Source organism: Megalobrama amblycephala, linkage group LG3 (genome assembly GCF_018812025.1).
Source record: "Megalobrama amblycephala isolate DHTTF-2021 linkage group LG3, ASM1881202v1, whole genome shotgun sequence".
Taxonomy (NCBI): domain Eukaryota; kingdom Metazoa; phylum Chordata; class Actinopteri; order Cypriniformes; family Xenocyprididae; genus Megalobrama; species Megalobrama amblycephala.
The window spans coordinates 42,557,818-42,576,469 of record NC_063046.1 but is presented as its reverse complement, the minus strand read 5'-3'; the positions used below and the strand labels follow the sequence as shown (position 1 = coordinate 42,576,469).

The 18,652-nt window shown below is 37.6% G+C and overlaps 2 protein-coding genes and 1 non-coding gene across 3 annotated transcripts; 2 read left to right on the top strand and 1 right to left on the bottom strand.

Moving 5' to 3' along the window:
• The first annotated feature begins 255 nt into the window (after positions 1 to 255).
• Positions 256 to 6,445, top strand: pfdn2 (prefoldin subunit 2). The gene is made up of 5 exons (XM_048185544.1): positions 256 to 391; positions 486 to 648; positions 1,314 to 1,402; positions 5,471 to 5,594; positions 5,674 to 6,445. The coding sequence occupies exons 2-5, from the start codon at positions 577 to 579 to the stop codon at positions 5,860 to 5,862; spliced, it is 474 nt and encodes a 157-aa protein (XP_048041501.1). The 5' UTR covers positions 256 to 391; positions 486 to 576; the 3' UTR covers positions 5,863 to 6,445.
• Positions 6,446 to 7,342: 897 nt separating this feature from the next.
• Positions 7,343 to 7,424, bottom strand: trnas-gcu. Its single transcript has one exon. It is a non-coding gene; the product is annotated as a tRNA-Ser (tRNA).
• Positions 7,425 to 7,604: 180 nt separating this feature from the next.
• On the top strand, positions 7,605 to 16,199 carry b4gat1 (beta-1,4-glucuronyltransferase 1). Its single transcript, XM_048185526.1, has 2 exons — positions 7,605 to 9,068; positions 14,695 to 16,199. The coding sequence occupies exons 1-2, from the start codon at positions 7,965 to 7,967 to the stop codon at positions 14,884 to 14,886; spliced, it is 1,296 nt and encodes a 431-aa protein (XP_048041483.1). The 5' UTR covers positions 7,605 to 7,964; the 3' UTR covers positions 14,887 to 16,199.
• Positions 16,200 to 18,652: the final 2,453 nt, after the last annotated feature.

The following is an 18,652-nucleotide window of genomic DNA, read 5'->3' as shown; positions in this document are numbered from 1 at the left end:
ATCAGTATCACAATCATTATCTATTTATCAGTATCATTATTCAGGTATAAATTATTAAAAATAATTTATGAAGCGAAGGGCGAGCGCTGCACGTGTTACTCGTTACATTTCTCAGCGCGCAGCAGGAGGGACTAATCAGAAAAATACGTTGTGATCGCTGCAAGATGATATCGATTTATTTCAAAACTAAATTTCCAAATATAAATCATAGAAATCTACAGATATAAACGATTATATTTGTTATCATATAAATGTCTTTAGTAAGGCTGAAGATTTAATGCTGTCCAAAGGCAGATTCAGCTTTCTGAGGCACCAAGCGCCTCTTATGGAAGAGCAAATTTGTACTCTTCCTAAGAAACGGTTATCAGAAACGTGTAAAAACATCTGGAGGGTAAATATGGGTAGTTTATGTATGTTTTTTAACACCCATAAATTTAAATCAAATAACTAATATTGACTTCTATACTCTTTGTTTATATTCGCAGAGAGCAGTAATTTCAGACAGGAATGTTTTCGGTCAGTCGTTCATGTGACCGTTGGGGGTCCTGACTCGTGCGGTGCTGTGTGCAGTTCATCATGGCGGCGAACAGTAGCAACAGCACGAGCGGTAAAAGCGGTGGAAAGCAGTCCGCCCCGTCTGCCGAGCAGGTAACGGAGCATCGGGTTTATTACAATAACACATGAACATTTAATCTACGCTGCGAGCGAGTAACGCGGCGGGACAAAACCAGAACACTAACGTTACTCCTATAAACAACAAAGCTGACAACACCCGACGCCCCTCATTATAATGGATGTGTTCAGGTTTTGTCGCGTGCGTTGTAGATGGGCTGTAAAGCACGCATATTTGGTGTGTACTGCTGTGTATTGTGGTCGGTACAGACTTAAGACGCGCGTGTGCTGGTTTATAGTTGCCATGCAACAATGCAAATCTCAGATGAGCTGCACGAGAGATGAAAGAGACTAATTTCATGAACCTCAACAAATCTGGGCTTCGCAAGCCAATGTTGATCGTACAGACCATTAGTGGCAATGGTTCTACGATCAACTATGCTTTGGGGAAACGCAGCCCGGGGTAGTTCACGTTAGGTTGAATGTCTCCACCCATGAGAAACTAGTACACACCCTCATGTCTCTATAAGGAAGGTGCATCGTGTGCAGATCTGTCACTATTCCTGTCATGGGACAGAAGACTACTGGAGTGACAGTAATTGAGCCATTTAGGGCACTTTTAGACATTTAAATATGTCCTACCCTCTTAATAATATGCATACATTATTGATATATGTGCTTGTGTTTGTTGTGTGAATCAGGTGGTGGCTACTTTCCAGAGGATGCGACAGGAGCAGCGCAGTATGGCCTCCAAGGCTGCAGAGTTTGAGATGGAGATCAATGAACACAGGTGTGTTTCATAAATCATTTACTGTGAAACCTTCCTTTCTTGCATGCACTGATTTCTGCTCTGCCAGAATTATGCATTGGCGTGAAGTCTTGTCCATATTGCATCTTACGATAAATGATAATGGACCCTTTTCACAGACTGAGATGACATCACATTTTTTTGTCCCAAATAGAGATCACGATTCTGAACTATTGTTATATGCTATTAACTAGAGGTGTTAATTGCTGCAGTCTATTTAAAATGTTTACTTAATTTGAATTATTTTTAAAAAAAAAATGGTTTGAATGAATGATTCAATGACTCACTCATTACTGGATGAATCAATGTTTTTGAACACATCTCTTAAATAAATGATTTAGTGACATACATTTTTAACAGTCACTTGTCGCCACCTACTGGCGTAATTATGTAATCAATACAATCATTATTTGAAGCGTCAAGTTACTTTCAAAAGGTGATTTGCTATACTTTGATCACTTCAGTAGACATCAGTGTTTATATCTGAACTATAAACTTTTTAGGGCTGGGACAATAAAGCCAGGCACACATTTAACGACTAGATAAAACATTTTAAGACTGTGCTCAACATAGGGCTGGGCGATAATTCGAATTTAATGTTTTGTCTCGATTTTTTTTTTTTTTTAAATCGAGAAATTGCGATTCTAAATAAAAATGTTAGCAAGCGTTACAATTAGACATGTTGACAATACAGCAATGATAACCGTATTAGGAGAAGAAAATGATCCGACCTCATGATGGCGCCGGCACGCCTGATTAACCGTTCTCATGTGACGCTCTATTAATGTAGAACACATCACTATTCTTAAGCGGTTGTTCATTCAGTAATGCGTTATTGCGTTATAAAAATGAGACGCAGGCAGTGGAATGAGGAAAAAAAAGGCAAAGTTATTAAATGCGAGTTGAGCTTTTTTTTTAAACTTGACCGCAGTGTTTTTAGAATGCCGTTTCATTGGTGAGATGCTGCAAAAGACGTGAGACACTATGCAACACCTAAACATGTCCACCAAACATAAAAACAATAGGACAAATAGCGCGATGGAATGCAACAACCTGTAAACCTGTTTGATATTTCATGTATGCATTATGGTAACAGGCTGAAAGCTGCTGTTTTCTGTTTTTACAACGCATTTGCTGTTAATAATAGCCTATTACTGGTGTTATTTATTGCTATTACTTTTTGGCTTGTCACTTCTTGGGAAATTGGCGCAAAATATCTGTAATAAAAATGAAAGTTGCTGCAATCGGCGAAACTACTGTGGCTCTTTTTTCCTCCATAAATGACTTGAGTCTCAGCGTCAGATGAAACACAATAAACGCTGTCATGGTCAAGTCAAGTCATCTTCATTTATATAGCGCTTTTCACAATACATGTTGTTTCAAAGCAGCTTCACAGTGATAATAGGAAAATTATTATCGAGCTAAAGTTGGTTTTTGATTGAATCACTTCCATTGTAAAAATTGTTAATTATTACTTTAGGGTCTGCTTAAATGACACCTTTCCTACTGAAAAAAAAAACAAACCCTGAATAACTTCAATGCATTCTTGCCATTCATTTACATGTTTAGTCTATAGGTTTGCGTGTTTGAGTGTGTATGTGTGCAGAAGCTTGCTTTTTTTTTTTTTTTTTTTTTTTTTGATATTTGCCAAATTACTTGTCTGGTCCGCATTAGGGTTGTTCCGATTCCGATACTAGTATCGGAAATACCACCGATACCAGAAAAAATTCTAGCATCGGTATCGGCAAGTAATTAAACTCATGTACCGATCCGATACCATTTTCTTAAACAATATCTAGTTGCGCCCACTATCTTTGCTTAATGCAGCAAATCGGAAATCAATTCTTCTTCGCGGCTCAGAATGCAAACACAGGAAGTTGTGCTGTGTTGCCATAAGCAACCACTGTTTTAGAGCAGCGAAGAAGTGAAAAACAGGGTTATTTATTAGAAATAAAACTAAATAAGATGCTAAACTAATTAATTTAAAGTGAATCTGAAGTAGGGCTGGGCGATATATCGCATGCGATTGTCACGCGCATTTCGTCAGTAAAGCCGGTTCCCTGATTGCCGCTAAATCACCATCACCTGCTTTCAAATGGAGCGGCATTTAATAAACAGAGCCGTAGTTCACTGACAAGCTACGCAATATCGCGTTCATTATCGAAGGCGATTAATCTGCGATAATGAACGCGATATTGCGTAGCTTATCAGTGATCTACGGCTCTGTCTATTAAATGCCGCTCCATTTAAAAGCAGGTGATGGCGATTTAGCGGCAATCAGGGAACCGGCTTTACTGACGAAATGCGTGTGACAATTGCATGCGATATATCGCCCAGCCTTAATCTGAAGCCTACCTTTCTCATTCGCCAGTTTCCATTTTCGAGAGGAATGCTAAACTATTAGGCTGTTTATTATGTAAGCTTTGTACTTCACTCGCATTATCGACAACATCCTTCACATAACAGCACAGTCAGGCGGTGGTCACGGGACGGCAGATTGTTTTACAGAATTGAATTGAGCAGTGTAAAGTTTTATGTTTGGTTGATTGTATTTTATTTTAATATTTAACAGATGCGATATCAAGTAAGCAATGCAAGAATTTGTGTGCGCGCGCATAAGGTGCCGGCGCGACCACTGGAATGTTTTTTCCTAAACTGTACTCCGTAATTTATGGTTTATGGTCGGAATTTAAAAGCCAGACATAATTCATACATTTACAAAAGACATTTAAATAACGAAAACAAGCAGAATGTCTGTTTCCTTTCCTAGATCGTTGGAGTGCGCCACAATGAACCACTTTCGTTTTGTTAATCTGTAGACCTAATTATATGGTGAAATATTTCGCGTAGCCTATAGGCCTAAATATTCCCTTTTATTGTATATGTGTTATGTTAGTCTATAGTTTTATTCTGAACCGCTGCATGTGCGTGATGTGTTGTGTGAACTCATGTTCTACATATCCTGTAATTTTCGCTGGTTTCAAAACGCACAACAAGCTGCATATTAGCTTACTTGACATTCATTTTCACTTAAATGTAGGCCTAATGCTTAACTGTTGGTGACATATATCATCGGAAAAACTAATGCCAGGGCATTGCCATTGTGACTAACCTATGATGACTTGACAGCTGGGCTGAGCGCGTCAGCGCGTGAGCTCACTGTAGAGCCTGAGCTTGGATGCGTCAGCGTCACATTTGCATAGGCTGTACTATTTGAATTCGTGATTGGTTGATTGCCAAATCAAAATATTAAATAGAACTAAAAAATAACGTTATTAACCGGTTAATGGCCATTTCAAATGAGCGTTTCTGTTCAAAACGATTAAATTTGATTTCCATTCCAGTCAAAACTTTGTTCGTTTCCGGTTTTCGTTTTCATTCCTTGAACCGGTTCAGAGCTCTGCACCCAGGTATCGGATCAGTACTCGGTATCGGCCGATACCCTGAGCTGAGGTATCGGTATCGGGAATGGAAAAGGGGTATCGGAACATCTCTAGTCCGCATAATACAGAAAAATTAGTTGTGTCCGCGGATCTATGCGAACTAGAATAATTTTGATAACGTTTTGTCTATACATAGGGAAAGGAAAGGAAAGGAGGTCTTTGCAGGGGATAATTTTGTTCTCAGCATTTGGATGCTGGTGTTTGAAGCTTCTGGGAAGGAATTAAATCCAATAATTTGATGACAGACTTTGGCTCAGGCATTTCAGAATGATCGAACCAACATTTAAGATGCTGTGTGATGTGATTGGCCCACTGGTTAGTCCAGTTATCCAATCACATTCTCCAGTGAGGCAAAGTCACATGAGTTTTTTGTTGCGCGTCAAGAAATTTATTTGGTAAATGTGTTTCCGTAGTTTATGTACATGTTGTCCTATCCAATAAAAAAAAATTATGGAATATTTTGGGAAATTATGCGCATCTTGGCAAAAAATAGGTGAATGGAAACAGCTTATGATGACCCTGAAAATGTTAAACCCCATGTTTAAAGCACTGATACTTACATATTATATATGCTCTTATCCTAACACTCATCACTTCCTCTTCACAGCCTCGTCATTGACACACTAAAGGAAGTAGATCCCTCACGGAAGTGCTTTCGTTTAGTTGGCGGGGTGCTTGTGGAGAGGACCGTCAAAGAAGTTCTGCCTGCGTTAGAAAACAATAAAGAACAGGTACGAATCTGCTGCTGGACTCACAAATGTTTACTTGTCATAAACGATGCATTATTACAGTATCTCTCTTTCCCATCAGATCTCGAAGATCGTGGAGACGCTTAACACACAGATGCAGGCGAAAGGGCGGGAGCTGACGGAATACCGCGAACGCTACAATATCCGATTAGTTGGAGAAGATGACAAACAGGGTAAAGCGGACGCCAGTCAAGCCAAAGAGAGCGAAGGAGGAGGGTCTAAAGGTGGCGCTGGAGTGCTCGTCTCATAGTGGATTGGTTCTTTAAATGCTGGTTAGAATTCGTTGGTGATTTAATATTTACGGAGAGACTGAGTTGGCATGTTTCTATTTAGTCTTACAGATGCCAGTCGTAATACACGAAAGAGAGTGAAAGTCTCAGTTTTCATGCACATTTTGTACATTCATAATATTAGAACTTAAAACACACCTTTCCACTCTGAACATTTACAGCAGTTCAGTGTCATTTCTCTGTTTTCACTGAGCACATTTTTTCCCTATTGTTTGCTTTTCAGTCCAGTTTATGACACAAATATTCAACAAACATCTTTAGTCCATTGATGTGCCATGTCTAAATGGATTACATTAATACTTAAAATGGTATGACTTTCACTTTATTCTGCTCTTGGAAAGAAGTAACAATTAGCGGTTGGTGCTAAATGAAATGAGCGTGATGACCTCTGACTGTCTCGTACCGTGGATCTCTGACTGTTGACTGCAGCTCTACTCCATCATTTGTCATGTCACGACTGTACGCCTGTGGATGAAGCCTTTTTATGTTTTTGTTTTTGTGGTTGTTTTGGTTATTGAATTAAAAATACAAAATTAAGCAAGATCTGTTCACAGTGTTGCGTGTTTTGTTTGTCACTAAATTCACACACTTGTTGGAGCAAAAAAAAGTGTGTGTGTGTGTTGTTCACCATCAGTTAGTAACTTATAGCGTGAATGTAAAATAAAATTATAATTATCAAATATTAATTTAATTTTAAAGTACAATTGTATAATTACAATAGTAATATATTTCTCTTTTTTGTAGTGTTAAAAATAGTGGTATAAAAATAAATTATTTCTTGGGGTATTTCAATAAAATATTTTAGGTCAAAGGGTGACAAAGTTTCAGTTTTAAGTGGTCACATTTACCGTTGTTCAGCGAGTTTTCGCGGGCAAAAACCAAATTTTTCTCACATGTTTTGAAAGTAAGTTGTGCTTCATACTGATTTTCTCCTGCGAAATTTCGCTGATTTGACGTACCGCACCTTTAGACATTTTATATGTAACAAAATGTGCATTATAAGCAAAATACATGTAATTCTATTTTTGTTTAATGCACACAGTTTATGTACAATTAAACCAGCTGTCGATAAAACTGGCATTGACAGGAAAAAACTTTCCTTGCGTTTTTAAAATAACCACATTAGGTATGGTGGATCAAAATAAATGTTTTTAATAGAGAATAAATTTTATAACGACTTTTATAATGTGTTTGCAAATTTTACGATTACCATATTTGGATGGTATGTGCATGGCACAATGTATATTATATTTAAAATGTATATATTATTCATATTATTAACAACTTTAATATAGTTCTACCATGTGTAAAAATCGAAGTACTTTCTGTTAGTTTAGCTTAACGCTTGCTGAGGATATTTAGTACATCGTACAGCCTAAGTCTACAGGATTTCCGGAATCTCGCTTTTATCAAAATAAAATTAAAATTAAAAGCCATTTTCGACGAGGATGGGATTCGAACCCACGCGTGCAGAGCACAATGGATTAGCAGTCCATCGCCTTAACCACTCGGCCACCTCGTCTCATGCGTCCACAATTCTAAACGTAATCCTTTTCATTGTCACTTAAGATTTAAGATTAAGAAATAAGATTTCGTTTCAACGCCTAATGAGTGTTTACTGAAATGTTCTTCTGGCTGCTAATAATAGGGAATGTTTATAGAATCGAAACTATCGCACATAAGTATGCCAGAACACAATTAGAAAGCCGAACCCGTTCTAGGGTGTTTACGGTAAGCGGAACGGTAAACACACAATGTATAACATGCGCAGTGTGTGCTCTTCACGAACGCGTTTCTCTTTTGCTTGTTCACTGGCGTCTAACGGGCGTCTTTTCGCATGCATCCAAACATGCAAGTTCATTCCCGCTCAATCTGACCTGCACTACACCTTGCTGCAGTGCAATGCAAGTCAGTGCAAAGTCTGCTGTATGCATGAGGGCTGCATAGCAAGACAGTGGTACCCTGGCTAACCCTAGGTGAGCTGTATGTACTGTAGCCAGCAGCCATAGACACCATTTGAGAATATTTCGTTAATATTCACTAGAAGGTACCAGTAATTGTAATGCATTTCTCTAAAAAATGCTCAGCATTTAAGGTGGTGCTCAGTGCCCTTCTCATTGTTGCACTGTTGCAGCTTTTATATCTGTCTTTCCTTTCGAAATTGCATGGCAAACAGCAGCGCTACAAGTATTCTGAGCTGTTCGGCTCCAAAAAGACTGAAAAACAAGCTGAGAAGAACCCCAGACGGGAACATCTCAGATACTCTTTATCCACAGGCGGTATCTTCGATGGGAGTGGACAGTATCGTGTGTATAAGAACCTGATTAAAAGTGACTTCTCTACTAATCAGAAGCCAGGAGCAGATCCAAGATCTCACCATCTGGCTTTGGCCACGCATACGACTATCAACAACCTTCACCATTTGAACTCTTTGCTGGAGCGCTGGCAGAATCCTCTGTCTGTAGCTATATTCGCCAACGGCCAAGATGTCAAGTTTGCAACGGCCTTTGTCTACGCCCTCAGCCTGTTTTGCCCTCAAGTTCAAGCGTTGGTGGACTTCCACCTGGTCTGCCATTCAGGAGAAATGGCCAGTTTTCCAGAGCAGGATCGAGAGCACTTTGCCGGTCTCGAAGAGAAGGGCTGTCCCGGTGTCTTTGCAAAGCTCGAATCCCACAGAGACAAGTTTAAAAACTATGCCATCGGCAGCAATGTCTCGTACCCAAACAACCTTCTCCGCAATGTGGCCCGGAGTGGCACAGATGCGGCCTACATCCTGGTCATCGATGTTGACATGATACCTAGTGCCAATTTGCACCACCAGTTTGTGACCATGTTGATGAGGCGCGAACCAGCTGCTGATGAAGTCCTCGTGCTTCCTGCTTTCGAGATCAGACACACCCGCAAAATGCCTGCCTCGAAGTCAGAGCTGGTGCAGCTCTATCAGGTCGGAGAGGTGCGGCCATTCTATGATGAACTTTGCCCTCGCTGTCAGGCTCCCACTAACTACTCCCAGTGGATCAATCTGGCCAGCAAAAGCTCTGGGCCGCTGGAGGTGGCGTACACCATAAACTGGGCCGATCCGTGGGAGCCTTTCTACATTGGTGCTCGATCGGTTCCTCTCTACGACGAGAACTTCAGGCAGTATGGCTTCAACCGTATCAGTCAGGTGAGTGTGTATATACAAATGATCAATTAGCCAAATGCAAAATCATGCCAAATAAAACATTTTTTTGATTTGAAAATATTTATCATTTTTTAATTTGAAAATATTTACACTCATATATATATATATATATATATATATATATATATATATATATATATATATATATATATATATATATATAAGTTGCAAGAAAAAGTATGTGAACCACTTGCAGAATCTGTGAAAATATTAATAATTTTAACAAAATAAGGGAGATAATACAAAATGCATGTTATTTTTTATTTAGTACTGTCTTGAATAACATCTTTTATGTAAAATCTCTTTACATATAATCCACAAGACAAAAAAAAAAAACAGCTGAATTTATTAAAATAACCCCATTCATAAGAATGTGAACCATTGATTCTTAATACTGTGTGTGGTTACCTGGCTACAACTGTTTTTTTGTTTTGTGATGGTTGTTGATGAGTCCCTTGTTTGTCCTGAGCAGTTAAACTGAGCTCTGTTCTTCAGAAAAATCCTCCAGCTCCTGCAGATTCTTCAGTTTTCAAGCATTTGTTGCATATTTGAACCCTTTACAACAGAGACTGAATGATTTTGATATCCATCTTTTCATACTGAGGACAATTGAGGGACTCAAACACAACTATAAAAAAAGGTTCAAACATTCACTGATGCTCCAGAAAAAAAAACATGATGCATTAATAGATGGGGGGTGAAAACATTTGGAATTTGAAGATCAAGGTAAATTGTATTTAATTTGTCTTCCGGGAAACATGCAATTATTTTGTTGCTTTCAAAGGGCAGTACTAAATGAAAAAAAATGATACTCCAGCAAAATAAGAAAAATTTGGACTTCTTCATCCTGTTCAAAAGTTGTCACCCCCCGACTCTTAAAGCTGCAGTAGGTAACTTTTGTAAAAATGTATTTTTTACATATTTGTTAAACCTGTCATTATGTCCTGACAGTAGAATATGAGATAGAAAATCTTTGAGAAAATCAAGCTCCTCTGGCTCCTCCCAGTGGTCCTATTGCCATTTGCAGAAATACACCGCTCCTGGTAAGAAAAAAACAATCAGAGCCAGGAGGAGTGTCTTAGCAGTGTAGCAAATTAGCTCAAAATAAATATGAATAATTAATCATAACTAGTTATAATTAATTATTAATATTTTAATCAGTTAATAAAATTAACTTAATGTAATAAAATTAATATTACAATCAATTAACCTGTTGTTCAATGAACACACAGTGTTAATTGTTTATTAATTCTAAGAAATGTTCATTTCCAGGTTATGGGAAATAACAATCTTATTCTTCTAAAAGCCTGTAGTCAGGACCGACATGAATAGGGACTCCCGTATATGAGCGCAAAACACGGACAACCTTACGTGTGACATGAACAAGACTTTATTAACTAGACTAAACACTTAAACTACTCTAACATTCACACACATACATGCATACAGTTTACCGAGAGAGAGAGAGAGAGAGAGAGAGAGAGAGAGAGCTAAAGCAGAGTACAGGAAGCAAGAGGTTACAGCATTGTTGGACATTTCAGCAGATCAACAGCCTTGAGCAAACCATCAGTGTAGTTTTAACAGGCCCATCTTTAAAAGGGGTAAGGATACTCAATGTATCCGATAATGAGACTAAGTTTGATACTTGCATGTCTCTCCAAGTTGAATTAAAACTGTCCTGATGCAATTTGTGGAGGCTTCCGTTGAATCTTTGCTGATATTGTCTTGATGAAAGAGAACCAGTTGGATTCAGAGGATCTTTGGTGAATGGAAGGTCTAGGCCGAGGCCTGGCACAAGCTTGGGGTTCCTTAGAAGCTTCTAGCTTCTTACAGCATCATCTTGACGTCAGCATTTGTCAGTAAAAGAAAAGAAGAGGAGGACGAGCAGGAAGAGAGGGGGTTCCTTGTGATCAGTGAATATAAGGGGTGAAGATGTCACACCCTCTTGAGGTGTCTGAGCCAATAAGGAGTTCCCCTTTCAGAGGGAAGTTTTACGAGTCTTTGTTCTGTAGCAAGATATTAGCATAAGACACTGGATTGGATGAATGAGAGAATAACCTTCTAGCTTCCTATAATTCTAACATGTCACAGAGTTAGTAACATGTAACATAAATTACCAAATAGGAAATTAAAGTTGGAGTCCGTAGATACCAAACATGCTGCCAATGTGATCTCAGTTAACTATACATTTGCAACTATGGAACATTAATACCAAAATAGTTCAAAAGGGAGAATTAATACATAGAATAAAGCCTATAAAAGGAAAGTCATGAGATGGGAAAATTGGATACATGTTTATACATTTCCCAAGTGGTTATATAGAGAATACATAGGATTAAGAGAGTTTATTTGTCCTTCTCAGGAAGAATGAGTCACTAGTCTCTCCAGAATTCTTCTGGATCATAAAAGTACCATATAACTGTAACAGGACACCTAGGTTGGCCTGTGTGCTAGCAACATTGGGATGCTGGTTACAGTTTTAGGGGGATGAGTTCAGAGAACTTTGATAGTGAGAGTGAGTTTATGGGTAATTCATTAAATACAATGAATAATTGTGTGGCTGATTGGTCCAGACGTTACAGCAGTGTCAGTCAAGCTCTCGTGCCCGCTGATCACACCCCTCTCATGCACAGCGCGTACAGGCATTCAAATTCAAGATTACCGGTGTGCCGGAGCTTTGCTTATGCCAGACAAACAATCCAAACTGCCAATTCCTCGAGTGGCACCTGCTCATAAAATAAAGACCGGTAAACGGAAAAAGGCAGATGACGATGATAAAAAAGCCAAAAAGAAAGAATTAGATAGAGCCCGAAATAAAACGAGGGTAAATATCGGAGCGGCTTTTCCGAGGTGGAGGGAGCTACGTGTCCTGAAAGGATTAAAAACCGATGCAGAGTTAGCCACATTTCTGCTTGACAAGTAAGTATCCCTGCTTGATTTGTTTCATTTTTTAAGAACTACACAACTAAGATCATTTCAAAACAGGCCTGCCCGTCCCCTGCCTGATGCTCCGCGCACACCACGGCTTCCTCTTCTCCCCGCCCGTTGACTCCTCGAAGTCGCTGTGGGTGTGAATTCCTTGTCGGAGCCCATTGAGTGTCAAAACTCTAGCCGCAACATACAGATAAAATGTCACACACTGTGCAAAGCAACTATTGAAACCTACTAATTCACTGGCTTGTCATGTTGCTGAAATAATGTACTAGCAAACCTTATTTAGCATTACATCGATAGAATAATTACTTGCATACTGTAACGTTAGTTACCGTTATATTATCTTACTAGCTATTTATTACTTATATAAATAGTGCAACGTCATATAGTTACATTACATGTATTGCAAAATACGTAATGTTTTGAGGACCAAGTTTGTAGTCAAAGTATAGGCAGGCCATAGTCAATGTAAATCATACTGTTGATGTTTCGTCCGTACCAGTGAACGTGCCATAATTGTTTATCTGCCATCATCGGTGGCCCTACTTGCTTACTAGCCTGCACATTCACGGCAGGCTCCGTTGTGATGGGGGAGGAGCTGTGGAGGGAGGGCTGTAGCGCAGCATAGAGCAAGGGGGAGTGACCTGTGAGTTGTGCTTGTTCAAATTTTCAGGCTAAGTAAACGTTTTCTAAAAACTCCCTACTGCAGCTTTAATGCATCGTGTTTCCTTCTGAAGCATCAGTGAATGTTTGAACCTTTTTTAATAGTTGTGTTTGAGTCCCTCAGTTATCCTCCACGTGAAAAGATGGATCTCAAAATCATTCAGTCACTGTTGTAAAGGGTTCAAATATGCAAAAGATGGTGGAAAACTGAAGAATTTTTGTGACCTGGAGTTTTTTTCTGAAGAACAGAGCTCAGTTTAACTGCTCAGAATAAACAAGGGACTCATGAACAACCATCACACAACAAAAAAAAAAACAGTCGTAGATCATCCAGGTAACCACACAGTATTAATAATCAATAGTTCACAAACTTTTGAACTGGGTCATTTGAATAAATTCAGCTTTTTTTTGTCTTATGGATTATATGTAAGCATCTTTTATGTAAAATATCTTACTCAGGACAGTACTAAATAAAAAATAACATGCATTTTGTATGATCTCTTTTATTTTGTTAAACTTTTGCACATTTTCACAGATTCTGCAAGTGGTTCACATACTTTGTCTTGCAACTGTGTATATATATATATATATATATATATATATATATATATATATATATATATATATATATATATATATACACACACATAGCGATATGCTATTTAAACTAGGTGAAAATAGCAATAGATTCTATTTACACCATGTAAAGTATCAGTTCTTTGCAATAAGAATAAATAGTAATTAGATGTTATCTATTCTTTATATTGCAGATATACTATTTGCACCTCAGTATTTTTGTACATTAACAGGATGCTATAATATCATGGAGTGTAAGTGATTATATTTATTAAAATTATTAAATGGATGCTGCCTTATTGGGAGAATAAAAACCCTCCCTACACCTTCCCCTGACCCTACCCAATAAACACTTTTAATATTATTAAACACTCGTTAGCAATGTATTTCCATTTTTAGAACATTATTTTCATTTTTATTAAAAATAAATGCAAGCTCGGCAAAAGGCGGATTCAAACTCATGACAAACTCAGGTCTTTGAGCCTTACTTGCTACTGCTATGCCATTGAAGATGTTGAAATTTCTTTTCATCTTCAGTAGCCCATCCAGATATTGGTGGGCAGAGCTAATGTAAATAGCATTTGCCAACAAGGGATGCTATTTTCACTTAGTGTAAATAGACACTCCATATCGTACCAGCCACTGTGGCTAGTGCTTTTCCAAAGGTAACTGGCCACTCAGCATTTTCACAGGCCACAATTTTGAAACCATGGGGAAAATCTGCCATATAGATATTTTTAATATTATCTCATAATTTGGCTGCTGGTATATTAGGCACCTGTCACTTTAAGACATGACGCACGGATCCATTATACTGTTACACAAATGCATTTTCCTTCTCGTTTACGTTCGCTGAAAACATAACTGACTGTGTTTACATTAATACTCGCCAAGACTGCCATTTTGACATTATTTTGTTTGTATATGACTGTTTAAGCAAAATAAGAAGCGAAAATGAACTCAATTTAGTACTTTGGGTGTGAGCACAAAATCTGCGGGAATGAGTAAAATTATGCGCATGAAACAAATGAGTGAGGGGAGGCAGGTTTGTGTGTCAACTTACTGTCAGAGAGATGAGAGAGAGAGAAAGAGCAGCTGGTATCGTGAATCTATTCTGCATGAAAATGAGTATTGAGAGCGTTTCATATATTTCAGTATCGATATGTTTCAAAAAAATTGATATTTCTGAAAACACTATATTGCACTTAGGTTATTATTACAGATGCCTTTTTTAAAGGCTACAATTGAAAAATGTATATATTATATATAAAACTCAACCCAAAGTGGCTAGTAGGAGTGACTGCGTTTCACACCACTGCTGAAATCCACTTACATTTGGTAGGTGTTAATGTCGAGCCCTAAGTGGACTAGAACCCATGTGACCTGAATTCATTCATTTGCTCAGTTACTTACTGATTGCCTCACTTCTCTTTAGGCCTGCGAGCTTCATGTCGCTGGTTACCGGTTCTCCGTGCTGAGCAATGCGTTTGTGGTGCACAAAGGCTTTAAGGTCCAGGGAGAGTTTCACAGCAGAAAGGACGAGGAGAACCGGAAGAACCGCATCCTCTTCCGTAGCTTCAAGGAGAGCCTGAAGGCCAAGTATCCCAACTCTCCTCGCCGCTGCTGAGAAAACAGAGATGTTACATCAACACACTACAATCAAATCCTGAACTACATCTTCCAGACTTCTTGTAGATGCTTGAGAAGCATAGATGCACGAAACTAAGAACCTGTTTGCATTTCCACCTATTTCAAAACATCAAAAAACTGTACTCTAACAAGAGAATGCACATTATTTTATTTATAAGATGAAGATATGATCCGTCATGCTTTTAAAATGAGAAACTAAATAAAAATGATCCTTTTTATTTATAATGACTTTTTTTTTTTTTAAATGTGTGACACCTTTGGATTCTGAGAGCAAGATACAAAGTCATTTCATACCTTTAAATGTTATTTATTTGATTTTAACGCTATGTTCTATCTTACTTTTCTGAGGTGTTCGCTGTATTTAATGTATTGTTTCACCCAAATTTAACCAGAGAAATGTTTTGTCTAAGTAAATAAGTTGCTGAACGTTCGTCATATTATTAGAGTATGATACAGTATAAGAGGCAAGATGTTGTGACTGTACGGTACATGTGTTTGAGTTACTGACGAGACGTCTCGTAAAGACCCAGAGATTAGTTGTAAAGCTATTAACATATTAAGGTCGTTAGGCCACCTTTATGCTAACAACTCCAAAGACGCTCAAAGACACAGATGATAATACAGGCACGGGGAGCAGTGTCTGAAAATCATATTAGTGTTTTAATTACATCTAACTTGTGGATTAGGGGTAGAAAATTAATTATTAGATTAATGCGAGAATTTACAGGTTGTAGTGACTGTAGCCACCACACGGTGTGCAGATAAAGCAATACTGTGTGTGTCACACATATTTACATGAACTGTAAGAGATATGTAGTGTTTAACACTGAATGGGGATTGTTTGTATTGTCCTTTTTGGAAGCTATATATTCTAAGGCTAAATTAAAAAAAATAATAATCCTTTTTCTTTTAGTTTCAACATTTTTTCTCTTGCCTGACATAGAATGAATAATTTTTACATCAGTCTCCACTAGTAATATTATTTTGCCAATTAATTTTTGTCATAATAGCTCATTTTGGTTATTTAACTCTGCCTTGATAGTGTTGTGTAGTCTTGACAGCATGAATGTTGTGATGTTTGAACACTGGAAACCTTATTGTGAAACTGAAGAGAAAATGACTGTTTTATAAAATTGTGACATGGAGTGAACATGTAAGTCTTTGATTATACATGGAACTAACACTGTTTTTGTTATTGTTGAATGACAAATGAGTTCTTTTGTTATTATTATTGATACTGACTTGTTCATTTTGTATCTTGTTACATAAATCTATACAACATTTGTGTTGGTGGTGATCTTTAAGAGTGTTTCCTTCTGACAATCAATCTAACTTCTATAGCAGGTAAATTATTGCACATTATCATTTTCTACTAATACTGTCTATGCTGATAGAGGTCTACTGTTTTTTGCATGATTAATTGTAAGCTGAGATCCAGCTAACAAAAACCTTATGCAAATGTGAATGTCCAACTAAAACCTTTTAGGAAAATAGTTCCACAATCAATAATGTTTTTGTACTAATGTTTTGAGGACATTATTAAAGACCAGATAACATTGAACAAATTTCTATTAATGTTACTAGATGAACATTCGTTCATAAGTTGTCATTGAGAGAACCTTGCCAGAAAGTTAGGATAGTTCTGAGAACGTTCCCTGTTGGGGAGACATTAAGAAACTATAAACAGTTTTGGTAGTGTTGATGTAATATCTGAGTGCCATTGTTGTAGATCATGGCCACAAAACAGGCAAATTAGACCTTATTACAGTATTTCACAATTGCTAAAACACATTTCTTGAAACCATCACTCATTTTCTCAAAACATTAAACACAAATCCAATCTTCAAACTAGTTTCACAAAACCTCTGACTCTTATGGCAAAATCAAACAAAGCTTTCAGATCATACACACATTAAGCAATATATAAACACTACAGATCATTCATTAGACACTACATTAAAAAATGGAAAACACAACATCCAGAACATGAGGTTACAGAAAAAAAAGTATATTGTAACACAGTAAACACATTTTTGCCATTACATAAAATGTATAGAAATCACAAGTAATGTGAATTTAAAGTATACTGTATGTACTGCAAGTACAGTATTATATTCAATATTATGTAGTATTGAATGTCTGTATATACAGTACTTACATACTGCAAACATACAGCAGTCTAAATGCAAATGACTAAAAGGTCAAAGAAAACTCTAAATGAAAAGCATGATACAGTACACACACACACACACACACACACAAAAAATAAAGTTCAGAGTCAGTGAGAGATTCATTCTGCTTCAGCATCACGTCTTCATGTTGGGTCCGGCCTAAATCAAGTCAAGTCACCTTTATTTCAATTGCAATTTATACTACACAGATACTAGTCTAGTCTAGTCTAGTATAGTATAGTATAGTCATAGTCTAGTCTAGTCTAGTCTAGTCTAGTCTAGTATAGTCATAGTCATAGTCATAGTCTAGTCTAGTCTAGTCTAGTATAGTCATAGTCATAGTCTAGTCTAGTCTAGTCTAGTATAGTATAGTCATAGTCTAGTCTAGTCTAGTATAGTATAGTATAGTCAAAGCAGCTTTACAGTGATAACAGGTACATGATGATCAGTAATGCAAAAAGGGTTCATTTTGGCTGTACAGCTCTAAAAGAAAATAGTGTCATTGTTCAGCTGAAGTCAGTTCAGTGTTGATTCACTTACATTGTAAAGACCATCAATTATTATGTAAATTACTGTAATTATTTTCCTCTATAAAGCAGTTCTGCAGAAAACAGTGATGTCATCATCTAGGCTAGCTTAGTTCAGTTCTCATCCTATAATGTCAGTACTGTCAGATCAATAATATTGTTGAATATTATTGAATATTGTTGAGGACATTTTCCACATCACAGGCAATGCCGTCTCTTGCTAGGCAAAGGGAAAAAGCTGTGCCGGATCCAGCCTTGACAGCCTTGTCTCCACACCCCTTGCTCTTTCTCCTCATCATCCTCTTACACATACTCTTCCTCCTCTACTTTTCAGATTGTTTCCATCTATTGTTGGTATGATCATTCAGCACCTGTGTCACCTGTGCACTCTGAACTGACCTATATTTTATACAGTTGATTTGATCACATCATTAGAAATAAGTGTGAATAATTTTGAGTCATTGTGTTTAAAGGATGACAACTGTGTTGTAGTTGTGTTTAACTTTAGCCACATGTATTTACCATTTTGCAACACAGTGCAGAATGTGTTTTAGTGAGTAAGAATGTGTTTAGAGTTTTGCAAAAAGAGTGGATGAGATTTGCAAACAGTGTCTTAACTACCTGAACTTGTTTAAGGTTTTGCCTACAAAGTGACTGATTCGACAAATGGGTTTAGGCCACTGAGCATTGGGTTCAGAGAATGGTGTTTAGTGTTTTAGCAATTGTGAAATACTGTAAGAGCAGTGCCACCATGACAGGTTTGAAAGCGAGGCTGTGAGAGATAGACTTGTCTGTTTTCAATGGCATCCGCTGTGAAAAGCTTCATAAAGCTCCTGTTGTCAGCTCGTGTTGTCTGTACTTAGTTTTTAGTCAACTGGATAGCCTATTTCTTGGAAAGATCATTTTTCAGTGTTTCGTAAACAGAACAATCAAAAACACATTAAATAACAGTACAACTAACTAAAGAGATGTGTCGTCAACCCCTCACAGCCTCGTTTTCATTCTCGTTAAAAATGAAAGATGGCGCTGCTGTGAATAAGGTATA